Genomic DNA, 16,384 nt, shown 5'->3' on the forward strand with positions numbered 1-16,384 from the left:
GATTTCCACTCATTGCTATCTCTGACTAATTTATTAACACTTGTCTGTCTCGTACACATTTTGCTTATGTTTCAATGACTCTCTTACATGTTGCTATGTCCTATAAAGTTGTGCACTTGGAAACACTTGCACTGATAGTTGTGCTTTTTCACAGGGCCACCGGCGAAAACCAATCTAGGAGCATGTAGCTGGCAGCGCAAACGAAGTGGATGTAGCAAATAAACATTCCACGACGTGCAGTATGCTATACTTGCCAAGTGTCCTCGAATGCACCTTCAGACTGTGCAGACCCTTTGTGGGTTATGGGAATAGGTCTTGTGTCATGCTTGCACAGTGTCGACCGCTACCGAACGAGGTCAAAAGCTACAACAATTCACATGCCGTTGTCGGGTTTCCTTCTATTAGGGTAAACACAAAACCTACAATTGTCTTAGAGGCTTCAATGAGCCGTGGGAAAAAGACCTGGGGAGTTGACAGAGAATTGGAGATGGAGCAGCAAAATTAGGGGAAATCTTCACGAATAGGCAATGTGCCCACACTCCTCCTTTTGCATGCGGGCGAGACATCGTCTTAGGTTTTGAGCAAACCACAATTGGTAAGCCATGGGTCAGTGAGCGTGGAAATATTTGTGCATGCTTCAACTTAAATCTAAATTTAGTCCGGCCCCCCTAAAATCCGTCGTGACAAAGCAGCTACTTGCCTCGCTAAGACGGCAGGTTATCTGTTTACCGGTACGGGACATGCGACTGTGACAGATGCCCTAGTTCAGGAAAACTAATCCGACGAGTCAATCTGTGGGCAGCTACTTCATGAGAGATGTCAGGCTGGTGATTGGCAACGAGCTCACTGTAAAAGAGAATCGGGATGAACCGGCACCGACTCCTGGTGGACTCTGCAGTGAGCCTTTTAGAATGCAGTACTTACGTAAGCCGAGGCCTTGGCAGAAAAGTATGAGGCTGTAAGCGAGCTTCTTGGGCTGAAAGAAATTTAAATGTGTAACTAGGTCAGTGGCATTCTCCTTGCACAATGGCCGAGCTCGAGTGTACAATGCTGAATTTCTTCGAATTTGGGATCATCCGCATTTATTTCGCGTTGCTTGGATCGGTGCTTGTGGGCAGTTCTTTTTATATTCAGTTTCGGTAGCACACTAAAAACTAACAAAAAAAGAGAAAAAAAAAATGCCCTTGGAAAACTATACCCAATTTTCTCCAATTGTGTTAGTGCATTCGACAACTCTAACCTCACTCGAAAAAAAGTCGGAAGACTACCATAGAAAGCACAGCTGTTACAGACGCACCACTCGATGGTATGACACATTGTCTGCTAAATTATATAACTATTGACCCTTGCCTTTTGTTTATTACGGCTCGGGTATTCCTCTTTTGCTCGGACCTGTCAAAACTGTCGGGCATCAATTTGTTGTTTTCCAGCAAACACACAAATCCAGAAGCTCCGAAAGCGAGTGGGAAGGTGTGATCTCACCGCTTCGGTGAGGATATCCTCGACGTCATCCAGGGACACGAGGGCGGCCTTTGAGGGATCAATCTTCCTGTGCATTGCCTGGGTGACGTCGGCATGAATCGGGTTGCTGCTTGTCACGAGCAGGACGTCTGTTCTGCAAAGAAGGAGTGACGTCACACATTAAAGCGAGCGTCCGCGCGCATTTCGCCGCAAATGAAGGAAAGCGGGGCTTTACTTGCAATGGTCTTTCAGGAGGCTGGATATGTCGCTTCGACTGAAACAGGGCGATAGAAGAAGGCACGTAAGCAGACACAATCTTAGAATGACGTTAGAAGAGAGGCGGGAACCTCCCATGCCGTATGCAAAGAGCCAATTCTTGCCCCTATGAAAGGAGCCTGGTCAACAACGAGGCACAAGTAACGTTTGGACCCAGAAATGTGACCTGCACTGGAACATGAAGACCGACGTTTCGTGCTCCCAGATTTCAAGTGCAGGTTGCGTGTGCTCTGATCTAACTATTTGCTAGGCTCCCCATATGCTTGTGACTGGCTCTCTATTTACTCTGTAGAAAATTAAACATGGGAGTGTATTCACGAAACGGTTGACTTGTTCTTGAGTGCTCATAATGTGCTGTTTTTGGTTTCAATTAATGACTGTTTTGAAAGGAGCAAACAAAGTTCTACAAGTAGATAAAGTTTCATCCTAGGAAAAACATTAAAACTAGAGCATCTCCAGGTCGCATTTTTTTTTAACCGGGGACTGGAACTGGAACCAAAAACCGCGTTTAAGACCGAAATTTGTTTGGGTAATGTTCTCCGTTCAAAGAAGTGAAAGTATGCAGGTGAGCTGGTTAGGAAACATCACATTCAGAACTCTGAGACACAGCGAAATAAAATAACAAACAAAACGACACAAATTTTGTGTTCTTGTTCAAATAGTTTTTTTTTTTTTTTTTTTTGTATTTTTGGGTGCAATATAGCATTTCAGAGAGAGGGGGGGGAGAGAGAAGAGAGAAAGAAGCTCTAAACAAGTGTGAGAAAGGAAAGGACACAACTACAAAATACAATGGAAAACTGGTGATTTTTTAACGCCAAAGTATAATACAAGAGTGGTGAAAGAAACAAGTTGTGGTCTGTTGATGTGATGTTGAAAGGGAGGTGGTTCCATTCGGTCTAAGTGCGGGGAATGAAAGAGAAACGGGACATTGTAACAAGTGATGTAGTGTTTACTTTGTAGGGGTGATCCAGGCACGGGATGGTAATACGTTTTAAGCTAAGGCAAAGAGAAAATGCTTTTCTGTGCAATTTATTAATTTATTTATGTACCCTAAAGGCCCCCTTCAGCATTATATTTGTAGGGAACATAGCGCAATTTTAATAATAGAACCAAGCAAAAAATTAAATGAAGCAAATAAAAAAAAAAAAAATCTAAATCACATACTTAACATTTTATTTGGCACACTTTCGCACTCGTAATACAGTGATAAGGTATAGAAAAAGCAGTACATTAAAAACATGTCACTCGGTACGCAAGACACTGCATCATCTTGGCAGATGCCTGCATCTTTTTTGTTACTTTTTTCAATTCAAGCTGAAATAAAAGATAAGCAAGACTGATGGCAGTTTCTCCAGTGAGCTTGTTCCACTCCCAAATGGCAAGAAGTGGTGAATTTTTTAACCTACTGGCCCACACTGATCAAGTCTGATAAGGCTAATGTTAAAAGGGTGATCGGATTGTGGAATATATTCCCCAAAAAGTGAGGAACTTAACGCAGTTTGGGAAATGACCAGGCACTTTACTGAGTACCAAACCCTGCAGGGGTAATGATAGTAATAATAATAATGCTTTATTTGTTTTGTTTGTTTCATTAATACACTAGCCTGCAAAAATAAGCTATGCATTGCAGAAAGCTGAGAACCCATGTATAAATGATGCTAGTGGTGGTCATCAAATGCGAAAGTTTGAGAATGGGATCTTACCTAGATAAAAAGGAAACAAAATTTTTTTCATGAGCCGACGTTCACTTGGGCTTAATTTTGGCCACACTAAAAAATGGCATTGACAGTGCCCGTGGCATTTACTTCAATGGAAAAACTGGTCAGCAAGAAAGAAAACTGGATAGCTACATTCTTGCTTTGAGTTTTCAAATTTGACAGTATATTTCACATGAGAGCCTTTGACTAGACTCTCTGGTTTTATGTAGAATTCCAGAGACTAAATGTATGCCAAATATTTTTCACAAAAAGTATTAAAAAAATACGGGCCATAAAAACTTGATTGCCTGATTACAGTTTATTTTCGTTTTATACCCAAACTCATTTATGTTCGTACTATAGAAGTTGATATCGAAATAAGACACCATTCAGGTTAGTGCTGTCTTTCTGGGGATATGCAATATGAAAGGCTCAAATAACGAAACGCTGAAGGATATATGCTTTATACTGCTGCAGCTATTATAGTGCTTTTATGCGCCGGTTCACTTTCTCACAAACCCTAGTAATATTTTTTGGCACAGACGCTTTCCAAAATTCAGTATAACCTCTAGTGGTTAAATATCGCTCCAAGTTTTGTCATGCTAATGGTGGTATAAATGTACATATTTGGCACCATCACTTTCCTATGTGCCAATAACAGGCAAGAATGTATCCTTTGCCTTACATTCATTTCAGTTTCGTTGGTGTCGGAGAAACTCTACTGCTCTATATAAAACATTCCCCATATCGAGGGGCTTGAGGACCGTGCATGTATCAACTGATCGGCTACATGACAGTCCGAAATGAACGCTAGTGCAGAGACTATCCGATTCATGCATTACATTGGGCTAACGTCTAAAATGCACAGGCTTCATGCCCTCAGCTTTGGTCGTTCTTCGGTGCATGTCTTCAACTTCCTGTATCAGCCACCAGAAGGCCATCATTACCATGTCACTGATGCCACACACTTGCTTGATGATAGTGATCGAAGCAGCCAGGCTGAAGTTTGGAAAGGGTCTATTGCATGTGCTGAAGTTAGGTCTATTGCATGTGCTGAAGTTATACCCATTCAAAGTGGATACCATCAAACACTGATTCAATCTTGGTGAGTAAATGCTGTGTTATGACAGCATATTGTGTGAGAAATGTAACCGAAGGATTTCGCTACAATACAACCGGGACAAAAGTTTTGCTCTGCTCTGCTAAGTCAATGTCATGGTTCCTTAAATATAATGAAGCAATGAAAAAATTTAGCTCTATAAATTATATAGTCAGTTTGTTGGCTGTATTTCTTTTGCTCTTCATTTTCTCACAAGGATTCTAATAAGGTCTCGCTGAATATTGAGAGAGCAATAAAAAACTAACAGAGTAAGTTTTTGTTCAGTGTAGGTGGTCTAATTTATAAGACATTTTTATTTTTGAACATTGACTTGAGTGACTAGACTATCTGAGTTACAAACTTGGTTGTATCTGTTACCCCTAGACACCTTGCTTTTAAAGAAAAAGTGGAAACAAGAGACAGTTTCAATAATGCTTCAGTGGGCATTATTTTTCTCACCGAAACAACTTTCTAATGTTAATTTTCTGGCTCTCGACTCGAGCTGAAAGAAATCCGTTTTTTTTTGGGGGGGAAATCGGAACTGGTGACCGAAATCCTGAAAACTGGAACCCAACAAAGATTGTACATTAATTACAGTTCCTGTAATCGAACCTGAACAACCCTTCTCAGGGTCCCTGAGTTTAAAGGGATACTACAACAAATTTCGGCGCTCATCTTTTGGTCTATATGTGTTCAAAGGAGCAGTATCACATCGAACATACCAATATCTTGTTAAAAAAGTCTCGAAAAGGAATTTTAAAACAAATTAAACGATTAGCAAAGAGCACCTGGTGGATGTCGCTAACGCCTCGCTTGTAATGCCCGTCTAGGAACCTTGACAGCTAGTGACGGAGGTTGTCTCGCTTCTGGCCACGACGAGAAAAGAGGGGAAGAAGGAACTCCCCTCTTCCCGAGAATGCCTTTTGTGTGTCGCAGAAGTCGCTATTGTCCCCCTACAAGATTATAGAAGATTAACCGTCACTCAAAATTCGTATAAAAGCTGCCGCTTCGGTGGCTGGAACGACTGGGCCATTTTCTCGACGTCAGCCTTGCCGTAGCTTTGCTCGTCCCGAGACGACCTACGTCACAATTGCGTTGGACGTTACGTGGTCTCCGCTGGGCCTTCTTCGAGCGCTTGCCAGAGTGGACCGTTTATAACGAAAAATACAGCCACCAGGATCAAAATACAAACGTGCGATTGCCATTTACGGATATTGTGGATCATATTCAACCTATTTTTGAACACGAAGGGAATAATTCAAATTTCGTTGAAGTACCCCTTTAAAAGGGGGGGATGCAACGATTTCCAGGCTTTGGTCAAAAATTTGTGAAAGTTGCCCTCTGACACTTGTGAAGTAAAGAACAGAAAACCGATTTCGCCTGCGTGTCCTAATTGTTATCTAAAAAAAAAAAAAAAAAAAAAAAAAAGATAAGTATCGGCATTACTGGCACCCCTCAACTCACTCCCAGTCTTCAGGGTCACACATTGGTCGCACTCCTAGTGATGCAGTGCGGGATGCCGTGTAGGTTCCCGTGTGCTCTCTCGGAGGACGCTTCCTCTCCCTCTCTCTGCGAACATTAGCGGCCGTTATGCTGCAGTTTAGAACCGACTGAGGTCACGTTATCTTTTCGCCGTGTTCCTTCGGCTGCCACTCGCAGCTGCAGATAAGGGAAAAAGCTAGACTTTTGCTTTGCAATTATGCAGCGGAGTTGCAACATTTTTCATGAAGGAGATGTTTTTTTTCTATCCTCCGGAACACGATAAACAACATAAAAGTGATGAGATGCAAATTCTTTTAATCTTAAAATCGTTGCACCGCCCCTTTAACTTCCAATACTGAGAGCTACGCATTTACAAACAGTGGGAAAATAGAGAACAGCCTCACGTGAGATAGGAGCTGATATACAGGCAAGAATTTTTCCTGTTCATCTTTTGTCCACTTTTTGTGTATTCCATGACAACATCCTTTCCGGAGCTTTTGCTGCTGGCTGGGTTTGTACTCTGCTCCAGTTTGGAGTAAAAATCACACAATTACCCTAGATTCGTAACTGCAGCATACACAAACAATGCTCACCATGATCTGTGAAAAGCCGCTCTGTTCCAGCAGTTTTGAGAAGACCTGGAATCGAGACAGCGTCATGAAGGAGTATCGGCCAGCAGAAAAGTGAACTGGCTACCCACTTTTCCAAATTTGTGGAAAACAAGGAAGTGTTCCAGAGGTGGAGCTGTCTTTTCATTGGTCTGGTTCCAGTACATAACCTGTATAAGGGTCGGAAATTATATTATCACAATGGCACTCAACATGCATTTGAATGATTCAATATAAGGGGAAAAAACTTTCCCGGTAATTGAAGAGTTCCAGCATGTTTGCCTCCATCGCATTGCAGTGTATCAAGATAGAGCCGAGGACCAGCTCTGGATTGTTAATCTGCGATGAAAGGAAAAGACTAGCATTTTATTGAATGCAGGACGAGATATGGGCAGCCCTTACCGTCAATCTGGCAAGGACGTTGGCCCCTGCACCCTCCCCGAGGGCCACGCAGTACGGAATCCTGTTGGATGCAAACCGGGTTGGGCCATTCAGGCACGGGAGGGCGGGTCAATAGCACTGCTCTGCACTTCCTGTTTGTGTTTACTGCTTGTGGCAAAAGACTGCACTTCAAACTGTCATCCTGTCTTGATCCCTCTAGGATTGTCATACACACATCCGATTTCGTCCCCACTATCTATGAAGCACTTTCTTCAGCGCCGTGACGCAGTTCTGAAACGAAGCTGGGGAGTTTCGGTGCTGTAAACACAAAGGCTCTTTCAAATCTGTCGAGACGGGTCAAGGCTTATACTAGGGGGCCATCGATGGATGGATACGGCTGAACTCTGAATCAGGAGGTGGCTTGCACTACCTAACTTCCACCTTCGATATATGAAAATAGTGTTATGAATTGGGGGGACCTCTGCAAAACAAGCCAAAAAAATCTACTCCTGCTTGTGGCGAGCTTAAACTTTCATCGAAGTGTATTTTAGTGGTAAAAGAAAAGCAGGAAAAGTGTGTTTACGCCATTGGACTACCCTACACGAAAAACGGGAGCAACCCTAGTGGCTAAGGGGAATTCTAGGAAACAACTGTCAACAAAGGCTTGACTTTCGGTTTCCTCCATCATACCACGGACTAGTATCTCACAACTCACCGCATCCTACCCCACCATAGTTTTCGTGGTAATTGACATATGCATGTGGATACAGTAAAAGTATATGTTTCTTCTCGTCACTTTATTGGACAATAAACATTCAAGGCGAAAGCAAGCCTTGTTGTAACAACGAAGCTAAACTTGCCACCGATCGGCATATCCTGCTTTCTGAACCAACTTGGTGTGTGTGTATTTGTTTTAGACTTGGACAGACTTCGAGGAGAACCAGCACCAAGATTAGAATTAGGGTGATCTTGGTGCTGGTGCTTGGTGCTTTCACAATGTCTTTGTGTTCTTTCAGTTTTGCTACGTGGTTTCCTTTGGCCTTGCATGGTTCACTGTCTGATAAAGTCACAAAAGGAAAAGTACTATGCTTACTGCATCATGTGCGCGCATGGATCGATACATGAAGACTATGAAGAAGTGTGCAGCGGGGGGGGGGGGGGAGACAGAGGTCTTAGGTGTCCGCGGCTGGCCTTTGTACGATGGAGGAAGCAGAAACTTGGATCTTCATTGACGGTTGTTTCCCAAAATGCCCCTCAGCTGCTAGGGACAGTCCGGTTCAGACATTGTCCATTGCATCACATATTACATTGGTTTTCACCTCAAGAAAAAAGGATGTTTTGCGCATTGTTCATGCATTGCGCGAACTAGTTCTTACAAGATTTGGTTGTTGGAGGAAGAAGTGATGCTTTTGGCATTTGAAATGTGTACATCTTGATAATAACACACATCTAATCTAAAATGCACCTATATATGTCTTACTTCTTCACATAAAGGGGGAAATTAGTAATGCTCCCCGAGGACCCGGACTTGTTTTACTACGGTTCTTGAGGTGAAAACGAGTAGAGATGCACATTGACAGTTTTGTTTGCAATTAATGTTTCCTCTTGTGCGTTTTTTTTTTTTTTTTTTTTTCTTTTTTTGCTTTACGGCATTTACAAAGAGAGGTCCTCCATCCATGCCAGCCGCAGGCATCCTGCATATTTGTGGCTCCTTGTTCTTCCTGTTTCTCACCGCTCAAATAGGGTGAAAGTGCAGGGTACTTTACCCATGGCTGAGTAATTTTTAAGAAAAGGACACTTCGAATAAAAAATGACTCCTTCAGAGTAGCAACACTGATTGCAGCGGATGTGTGAATGAAAAGTGATAATTAGCAATCTAATTACCCAAGATCACTAATGAACTTTTTAAATATTTGCCTGGCACATTTAGAGATTTGCCTGTCCAAATATGCTAGAGTAGTTGGATGTCAAAAACTAAATTCTTCTCTGGGCTGTTCATTGGCGAAGTTGGTTTGTCTAGTCTGTCACGCCGAAACTAAGGGGAAGAAAGCTGTGTGGCCAAGGAGACCGCAGTGTTAAGGTGCGTCTTTTCTATGAATATGTGACCTTTGGATAATGTGACTACAAGATTGATTTGCAATGACTCACTGCTATGCACCCGCCGCAGAGGCTAACACTTCTGGGTCGGGTGGGATTTTCATCACTCTCTTGGGGCTTAGTTTCAATATCTTTTTTTCTTCATGGCTTAAATTTGAAAGAACAGCGCAGAGGAGAATTTTGTTTCATTATAAGACGCGGCGCATAACGCACAGATATCAATGGAGGACATGTACGACAGATGGGCGCTCATCTGTTGTTTGTGTCTTCCTATGGTCCTTGGTTTTGTGCACTCTGTTTTGTAAGAAATTAGCACAAACAAGCCCAGTTTTCAGTACTTCTGCAAAATTTGGTTTCTGTGAATTCTAACAGCCATGACATATTTTGATAATTGACAACATGCCAGCTAAGGCAAATATATTAGGTTACTTAGCGAATATTAGGTAATTAATTTCTTAATTATAATTTTACACTCGAAACCTGATGTCCACTGTAGGTTTTTCAATTCTTGGTGAAACACCCTGGGTATAGTATACAGTTGAACCTCGATTTAACGAAGTCACCGGGACCCGCTAATTATTTCGTTAAATCGGTAACTTAGTAAAATCGAGAAAGACATTTTTCGGGCATGGGTGTGCGGGGAATCCTCCGAATTTGTTCGTTAAATCGAGAAATTCGTAAAATCGAGTTTTTTTAAATCGAGGTTCAACTTCAACAGCATTTTATATCGAGGTTCAACAGCATTTAAAAATTTTAAAAAGCATTTTTTTAAATCGAGGTTCAACAGCATTTTATAGTGTTTTTTCAGAAACTTCACGTGTGAAGAAGCAGATTATTGATCAAATTTAAAATGCGATCAAAATCAAATGTGAGTGGGTTCATAGCAAAATGTCATGACTTGTTAGAATGCGAGTCTACCTACTACAGCTCCAGAAAAAATATTTCACGAACACAGTCACAAAAATAGCCTGTACAAATGTGAAAAAAACTTACTTGAAGTAGTGCAGGACTGACACCATTTCGTGTGCCAGGTCATCCAAGGAAGGAAATTTGTAACTGAAAAAGGCAATGGTCAAGTTTCAACTGAATCCAGGGTAGCTATTAATATTAATTTCATTGAATTGAGAGAAACTCATAAATTCAACGCATCAAATAGGGAATAATGTTGGCCTCGTTAAGTCGAAAAACTTCCTCGCATTTGGGAGAAAACCCAAGTGCTAAACCAAGAACACGAGTTTGGTTTTCTCTTGTCTCTGGCTTCCAGCACAAACCTATATGATCAATCGTCTGCCTTGTTACTTTAGCTCCCGTATGTTGAGGTCGAACGCGTACTGACTCGGCTAAAATACCTGGCGCAGGAATTGCATCGAATTGGTGCTGTGCATTGTCCTATTCTGGTCCCTGTTCCGTTATGGGCCTTCATTAGTTTTGTGATCCTTCCAGATCAAAGGTCACAGAGCCTGTGTTGCCTACTGCAGCAGCAATGCTTCTTCTCACTTGAAGAAAAGTCAATTTGACCCTTTGTATATGGTTATGGTAGCAGACTTGATTTTCTAAACAGGGCAAAAATGGGACTTTCAGTTGACTGTTTGCTATGCCATTGGATTTAAGGACCGGGGTCAACTTTAATTGTATTTGTTAAATTTCAACAAAACTTTATGTCTCAACAATATCTGCATGATGCCAAGGCCCGGGAATCTCCTGCGGAACTAACAAAGTACAAAGCATCTCTCGGTGAGAGCAAACTGACTGGTTAGCTGCGATCTAGCAGCGTGGCAGCTCTTTCAAAGCTGCCTGTAACAAGAGTTCAGGACCAGTGATTGTCCAAACATTCTGCATCTGTCTTTGTGAATTGGAATCTTTGTCCCCTCTTTGCATGCTCGCATGCATGACTTGCAGAATCTGCATTTCTTCATAATGACGCTTACAAATGAAGTCTGTGGTTAGTCTCTTAATATTTTGATGGTGCAGCATGCTGGTGCAACTCCCATCCAAACAGAATCCGGTCAGTAGTCGATATATAAGGTGTGACTAACAAGTTCGAAACTCCTTTCACAGGTTACGCTTTAAGCTGTGGCCCTTCTACGAACTCAACCAGTAAAGTAGGTACCTGCAGCACACATGCAGAAAAAAAAAAAAATCTGCATGTGCAAAAAAAAAAAGTTACAATGTGCCTCGATTCACTTCAGTCAATGGTGTGAGGTACATAATGCTATGTGGCATAATCGTGCATTACCGTGACATAATTGAAAAAAAAGATAACTGCGTAGTACTTGGAATAAACTCTGGGCTCAATGGCTTTGGGGCAAAGCGTTGGCCTAAACATCCTCAGCCGACGGGTTTGAATTTTGGCCGAGGTGCCCTCGACACGATGCAGGCCTATTCCGTAGAAATTTAAGCAGGATTTCGGTTGCACATCGAAAGATATCCAAGCGCTTTTAATTTATCTCCCATATTTGTCTTTGCCTGTGCCCATAAAGCATGTAAGTTAAACTCCGCTGATACATTCCCAGTTGATAATTTTTCCTGGCTGTTACGTCCACAACTGTCGGTCGTTGAGCTCCCTAGGAATATTTATCAATTTCTCGATTTTTTTTTTTTTTTACTCAGTTCTTGCATCCAAATACTACCACCCAAGACCACCGATGTGACACGATGGGCCGCGGTTACCCTCTTCTGTTTCACTCCCTCTTATTCACTTGCTTGTCCGAGATATACATTCCCTGTTCTTGCCAGGGCAGCCATGACCTTGGACTAGGCTTGAATGGGATTCAGGCCTTTGCAATTGCCCATTTATCTTACCACCTCTTGGCATTCGGTTTCTTTGGTCCTGCTAGTTTCATTTCGTGTGGTGTTAAAAATGAGTAATCGTGCACCATGCGCACGCGTGTTGCGCTTCACCGTTGTACACTGGCACACGTGTCGAGCTTCACTGTTTTACACCGGTACTCGCGTCGAGCTTTACCGCTTTACACCGCCGCACGCATCGTACCTCACCGCTTTGCACCGCCGCCCGCATCAGTTTCACTGCTATACATGCGTCAAGCTTCACTGCTTTGCACCAGTGTGCTAGGAGCAACAGCTGACATGGGGCAGCACTTGCATTAGCTTTATAGACTTGGAAATTTTGTGTAATCATGTAGGTCGACATTATTTAGTTATGATTATAGTGGAGGCCCCTAGTGTTAAAGAACAGCCCTGAACAAAATGTCAACCTATATTTAAATAAACATAAGAATGAGGTTCGGCTGTAATGTAAATCAGTTTTTTTTTTTATTTGCATGTTCTGGTGTTCCTAAAAACAAAAGCGCCGGGAGTCTCAGATTTCTTTCCTCCTGGACTACCTTTTCCTTACGCAAACCCGGAGGTCACATGTGCCAGTCACGCATTCAGTGCCATAGAGAAAGCCTCATTCCCACAAGCGAGGAACTAAGGCTTGGCATTCGGTCTGTTCTCCAGGACGCAGAACACAAAATGCGCTACAGTGTGGCCACAGAACCTAGAAGTAGCAAAATAGGAAAACAAAAAATGCCCTACAGCTAATAGCCACCTGTGTCATTGGAAAGTCATGACATCATCACAATGTCAATCCCAGGAGTGGGATGGATTATGTGGTTTCCTACTGCCACAGTCTCGTAGCCCCTTTAAGATGGGAAGAGAAACCAACTCGTCTGGCAAGTCGGGCGCCTCGTAGGTCTGTCCTGGCACTTCCACGTGGAGAAACACGGATTTCTCTCGGATGCATTTCATAGCCGAGTGCGTGGCAAATTTGACAAAATCCAAATCTGAAAAAACAGCAAAAAAAAAAAGACGAAAAAACTTTCAGGTGAGCTTGGAAATTATATCGCAACAAAATGTTTCGTTTTCTTTTTTTTTTTTTTTTTTGCATAAATTGGTGGCAAGGACGGATTGTTTTCTCCCACTTACAAGTTGATCCGACATCATGCATCGTCAGAAATACTGGTTTCCTCGGGTTCATCTTTGAGAGATCGCCCTGGGAAGCAACATATCCCAAATGGCATTGCGGAAAGGGGCTTTATTTTCTTGCCTGCGCTGCGACTCGCATAACGACCTTACAAAGTGCACATTATTACCTGGACATGAACGGGAAGGGTCCCACATCTTAGCGTTTTGATCTTGTACTCCTGGAACAAGAGTTGCTCGTAAAGAAAGGTAGATCGGACACTATTTAGAATGGTATGATATGAATAATGTTTCATTTATGAGCACACACTTTATTTCAGGGCCCTGAAATTAAGGGAATGTGCGAAATTGATGAATATAAATTGAAACAAGAATCTGAAAAAACATTTGATGAAACTATGAACATTCAGGCTAACATTCACAAAAATGGCTAGTTATTCTTTTTTCAAAAGGCAGTTCTACTCGATTACATTCTGGGAATGAAAGAGTCAATGTCGGCTGTGATATGACAGTGAATCGGTGTTCTGCACCACAGATGCTCATGTATTTCTAGATTAATTCTGCTATTAGCCATTAGCACCATACCTGGAAATTAATGTTCAATGTTTGTTTTGACCTTGTCTGCTCAGTGCATCTAAAAAAATGTGTACATACTAAAATGGTTTGCAAAATCAGTAACAACATATCGACTAGTAACTTTTCTCGAATATGTACTTTACTGGCATGAATTACTTCTTAAAATTTGAAGTTTCAACTCAGAGTACAGGTTGCGTCCATGAGGACCAACACATTTGGCACATCTTGCAAATTTCAAATTCCGAACATACGTCCCTGAAATTGGGCACACGAATGTAGCGTCGCAATGAGTTTTATGTCGGTTATGTTTAGAGCTCAACTCGGAGGTAGTGAAATATTAAAAAGCATAATGGGGGGGCCATGTATTTCCTATGTCCTATACCAGCCTGTTTCTCGTCTTCACACTGGTTTCTGAGCTCGCTCCCGGCTGGCTCTGAGCAAGATAATTATGATAATTAATAATTTTAACGAAATATATGAACAATGACCACCTGGGAGCATGCTTACAAACCAGTGCACAGATGACGAACATACAGTATAGGTCATAGGAAATGCACGGCTGCCGGTTTTGCTCTATTTTTATTATTTTACCACCTCTGACTCTGAAAAAAAAAATAGACATAAAACTTGTTGCAAAGCTACATTCGCGTGCCCAATTTCAGGCAAGTACATTTGGAGTTCAAATTTTGCAAGGCATTCCAAATGTATTGGCCCTTACGGCCGCACCTTGTATAAAGAAAATAAATAGAGCTGATAATTTCAGTGGCGGAGTGACAGGTGTCAGGAAGAGATGAAATAGTAGGTGTCAACATAAACTGCAAGCAGAAACCAACAATAAACTTACTGAAATTTAAAATAATGGGAAATACGGAGGTAGGGCGAGCGATGGTGCTTTGGTGGTTTACTGTTGGGTGTTTTTCAATAACCATTCAGTCGTCAGTTTAGCGCTCGTCCTGTGTACTTCTCCTGTCTTCGTTGTTTTGCTCGCTGTTTTATATATTACAGTCATAGCTGTTAGTGGCCTGTTCCACGGTTTTTCGACGGCGTGAGCGTAAATGCCGTCAGTTTCCCCGCTAAATTTAGCGGAAAAATTGACGTCACGTCACCTATGCACCAATTCAATTTCCCGCTAAATTTGGCGGGAAAATTGATGTCACGTGGCCCGACGTCACGTGACCTATGCACCAATTCAGTTTCCCTGCCAAATTTGGCGGGAAAACAGCACGACCTTAAAATCATTTATTCATCAACAATGTATCGACGCTAAATCAATGCAAAGTCATCTCAACATCAGATCACCGTATGACGCATCATGGCGCAATGTCAATCGATCGTCGTCATCGTATGGTTGAATAAGCACAGCTGCCGCTGTCTAGACGCATCAGAACGTGTGATGTGATGCGTGTGATGAAGTCAGGTGATAAAAACATTATTTTCGGCAGTGGCGTGTGAATTTCATGTTGCTAAACAAACATTTTTTTTTTTTTTCATGTTTGGTTTTATTTTTTGTATTTACAATGCATGTAACCTTCGAAACAACAAGTCCCTATTGGGAACATTAATATGAAAATATTCTTTGTTGAACATCCGAAAGCGGATAAGAGCGAGTGTGGTGTCAGTGCCACAGTGGTCAGTACTGTGGGCCTGTTCGTGACACCGTGTGTGCTCCAGAATTACTGCGCTGATTATGGCGCCATCTATGAGTGGCAGCATCAAGTTTGTTTGTTGGGAAATCGACCGTTTTCCTTCTTTTCTTTTTTTTTTTTTTTTTTTTTTTTCTGGAAATTGATTTATGCAATTTGAGTAGGATAAATGCACCTCCTAAAGCAAAATTCGTGAAGTTTCCCTGCACAATTTTGGAATTTCTCCTAACCCGAAATGTGTCTCGCAAATATTGCGCGAAGTTGTTGTTGTTGTAGTTTTTTTAAGGGGGAAAAAGGAAAAGGGGGGGGGGGGGGGGGGGGGGGGGGGGTATTTTGTGAGATGTGTGACCCATTAGGACGCTTAATAATAAAAAAAAAAATTTATGTTCTTCTCTCCAGTAATTGCTACTCTAGGGCAACTGGCCGTTCGCTTCGGAGCCCGCCGTTGAAGACGTCGAGGATATATGTCATTCCAATTCCATTGAAGCCTTGAAACTTCACAAGGTAGAATCCACCACTAAAATTCGCCCACGATAGAAAATTATTGTTTCCAACTCATAACAAAAAAAAAAAAATGACTAGAAATACAAATCTTCAAAGGAAACGCGCACGTCGGGAGGCACCGTACCTCGGGTGCAACCATCGTGGTGCACTGGCTTGACCTACCGTTCTCCTGTCTAAGCTGTCAACCGTGGTTCAACCTCTCATCTGATTTTCGGTGTTAAAGATAACACCATGACCACTGTTTAGCTGGACGGCCCTCTTGAAGTCGCTGGCGAGCCCAGGCGAAGCAGGGTGCGCTCCGAATGTGCTGCGCAGTTGAAGGGTTCCGCGCTTGCCGTCGCAATTTCGCCGGTTTCAACTTACCTTGACGAGCCACTCGTCGGCATCGAGCTCGTGCAACGCGAGTACACCAGTGTCCTCTGACATTACGGTGTTGAGGTGGTCGTAAACGAGGATACGCGCAGTCTCCACGCGCCCGTACTCCCTGGGCCACCCGTACTCCCTGCGCAACGTTTCGTTTTCGCTTTCGACTGCACATTGACCCCACCCCTTTCTCTCGACGTAATCGATTGCTTTCTTGTTGATGAGGTTATCCTTACGCAAAGGTACTCGCTTATTCAGTGGAGAGCTTGGCGT

The 16,384-nt window shown here is 42.5% G+C and overlaps 2 protein-coding genes across 4 annotated transcripts in view; one reads left to right on the forward strand and one right to left on the reverse strand.

Moving 5' to 3' along the window:
* The window catches only part of LOC8053683 (tRNA pseudouridine synthase A), a 30,244-nt gene extending 28,185 nt beyond the window's left edge, over nucleotides 1-2,059 (forward strand). The window contains exon 13 of one of the 2 annotated variants that reach the window (XM_029978945.4): nucleotides 1,431-2,059. The gene's annotated coding sequence lies outside the window, so the exon portion shown is untranslated. Of the gene's footprint in view, nucleotides 1-154; nucleotides 246-1,430 lie in introns of those variants that run through there. The other variant, XM_029978943.4, reaches the window with a different exon arrangement.
* On the reverse strand, nucleotides 13-16,366 carry LOC8053682 (uncharacterized protein ZK1073.1). 2 transcript variants are annotated; one of them, XM_029978947.4, is made up of 14 exons: nucleotides 16,112-16,265; nucleotides 13,196-13,246; nucleotides 13,029-13,095; nucleotides 12,769-12,886; nucleotides 10,095-10,157; nucleotides 7,026-7,086; nucleotides 6,876-6,962; nucleotides 6,716-6,793; nucleotides 6,609-6,653; nucleotides 6,420-6,535; nucleotides 1,697-1,735; nucleotides 1,483-1,615; nucleotides 925-976; nucleotides 13-846 (listed from the first exon to the last, which is right to left on the reverse strand). In XM_029978947.4, exons 1-14 carry the CDS (start codon nucleotides 16,172-16,174, stop codon nucleotides 803-805), a joined length of 1,017 nt encoding a protein of 338 aa, XP_029834807.1. In that variant the 5' UTR covers nucleotides 16,175-16,265; the 3' UTR covers nucleotides 13-802. The 2 variants fall into 2 exon arrangements, with proteins under 2 accessions (XP_029834807.1, XP_040076734.1); XM_040220800.3 differs by lacking the exon at nucleotides 13,029-13,095 and having other exon boundaries at nucleotides 16,112-16,366.
* Between the last annotated feature and the right edge of the window lie 18 nt (nucleotides 16,367-16,384).

This window comes from Ixodes scapularis, unplaced genomic scaffold (assembly GCF_016920785.2).
Source record: "Ixodes scapularis isolate PalLabHiFi unplaced genomic scaffold, ASM1692078v2 PGA_scaffold9__187_contigs__length_104089568, whole genome shotgun sequence".
Taxonomy (NCBI): Eukaryota; Metazoa; Arthropoda; class Arachnida; order Ixodida; family Ixodidae; genus Ixodes; species Ixodes scapularis.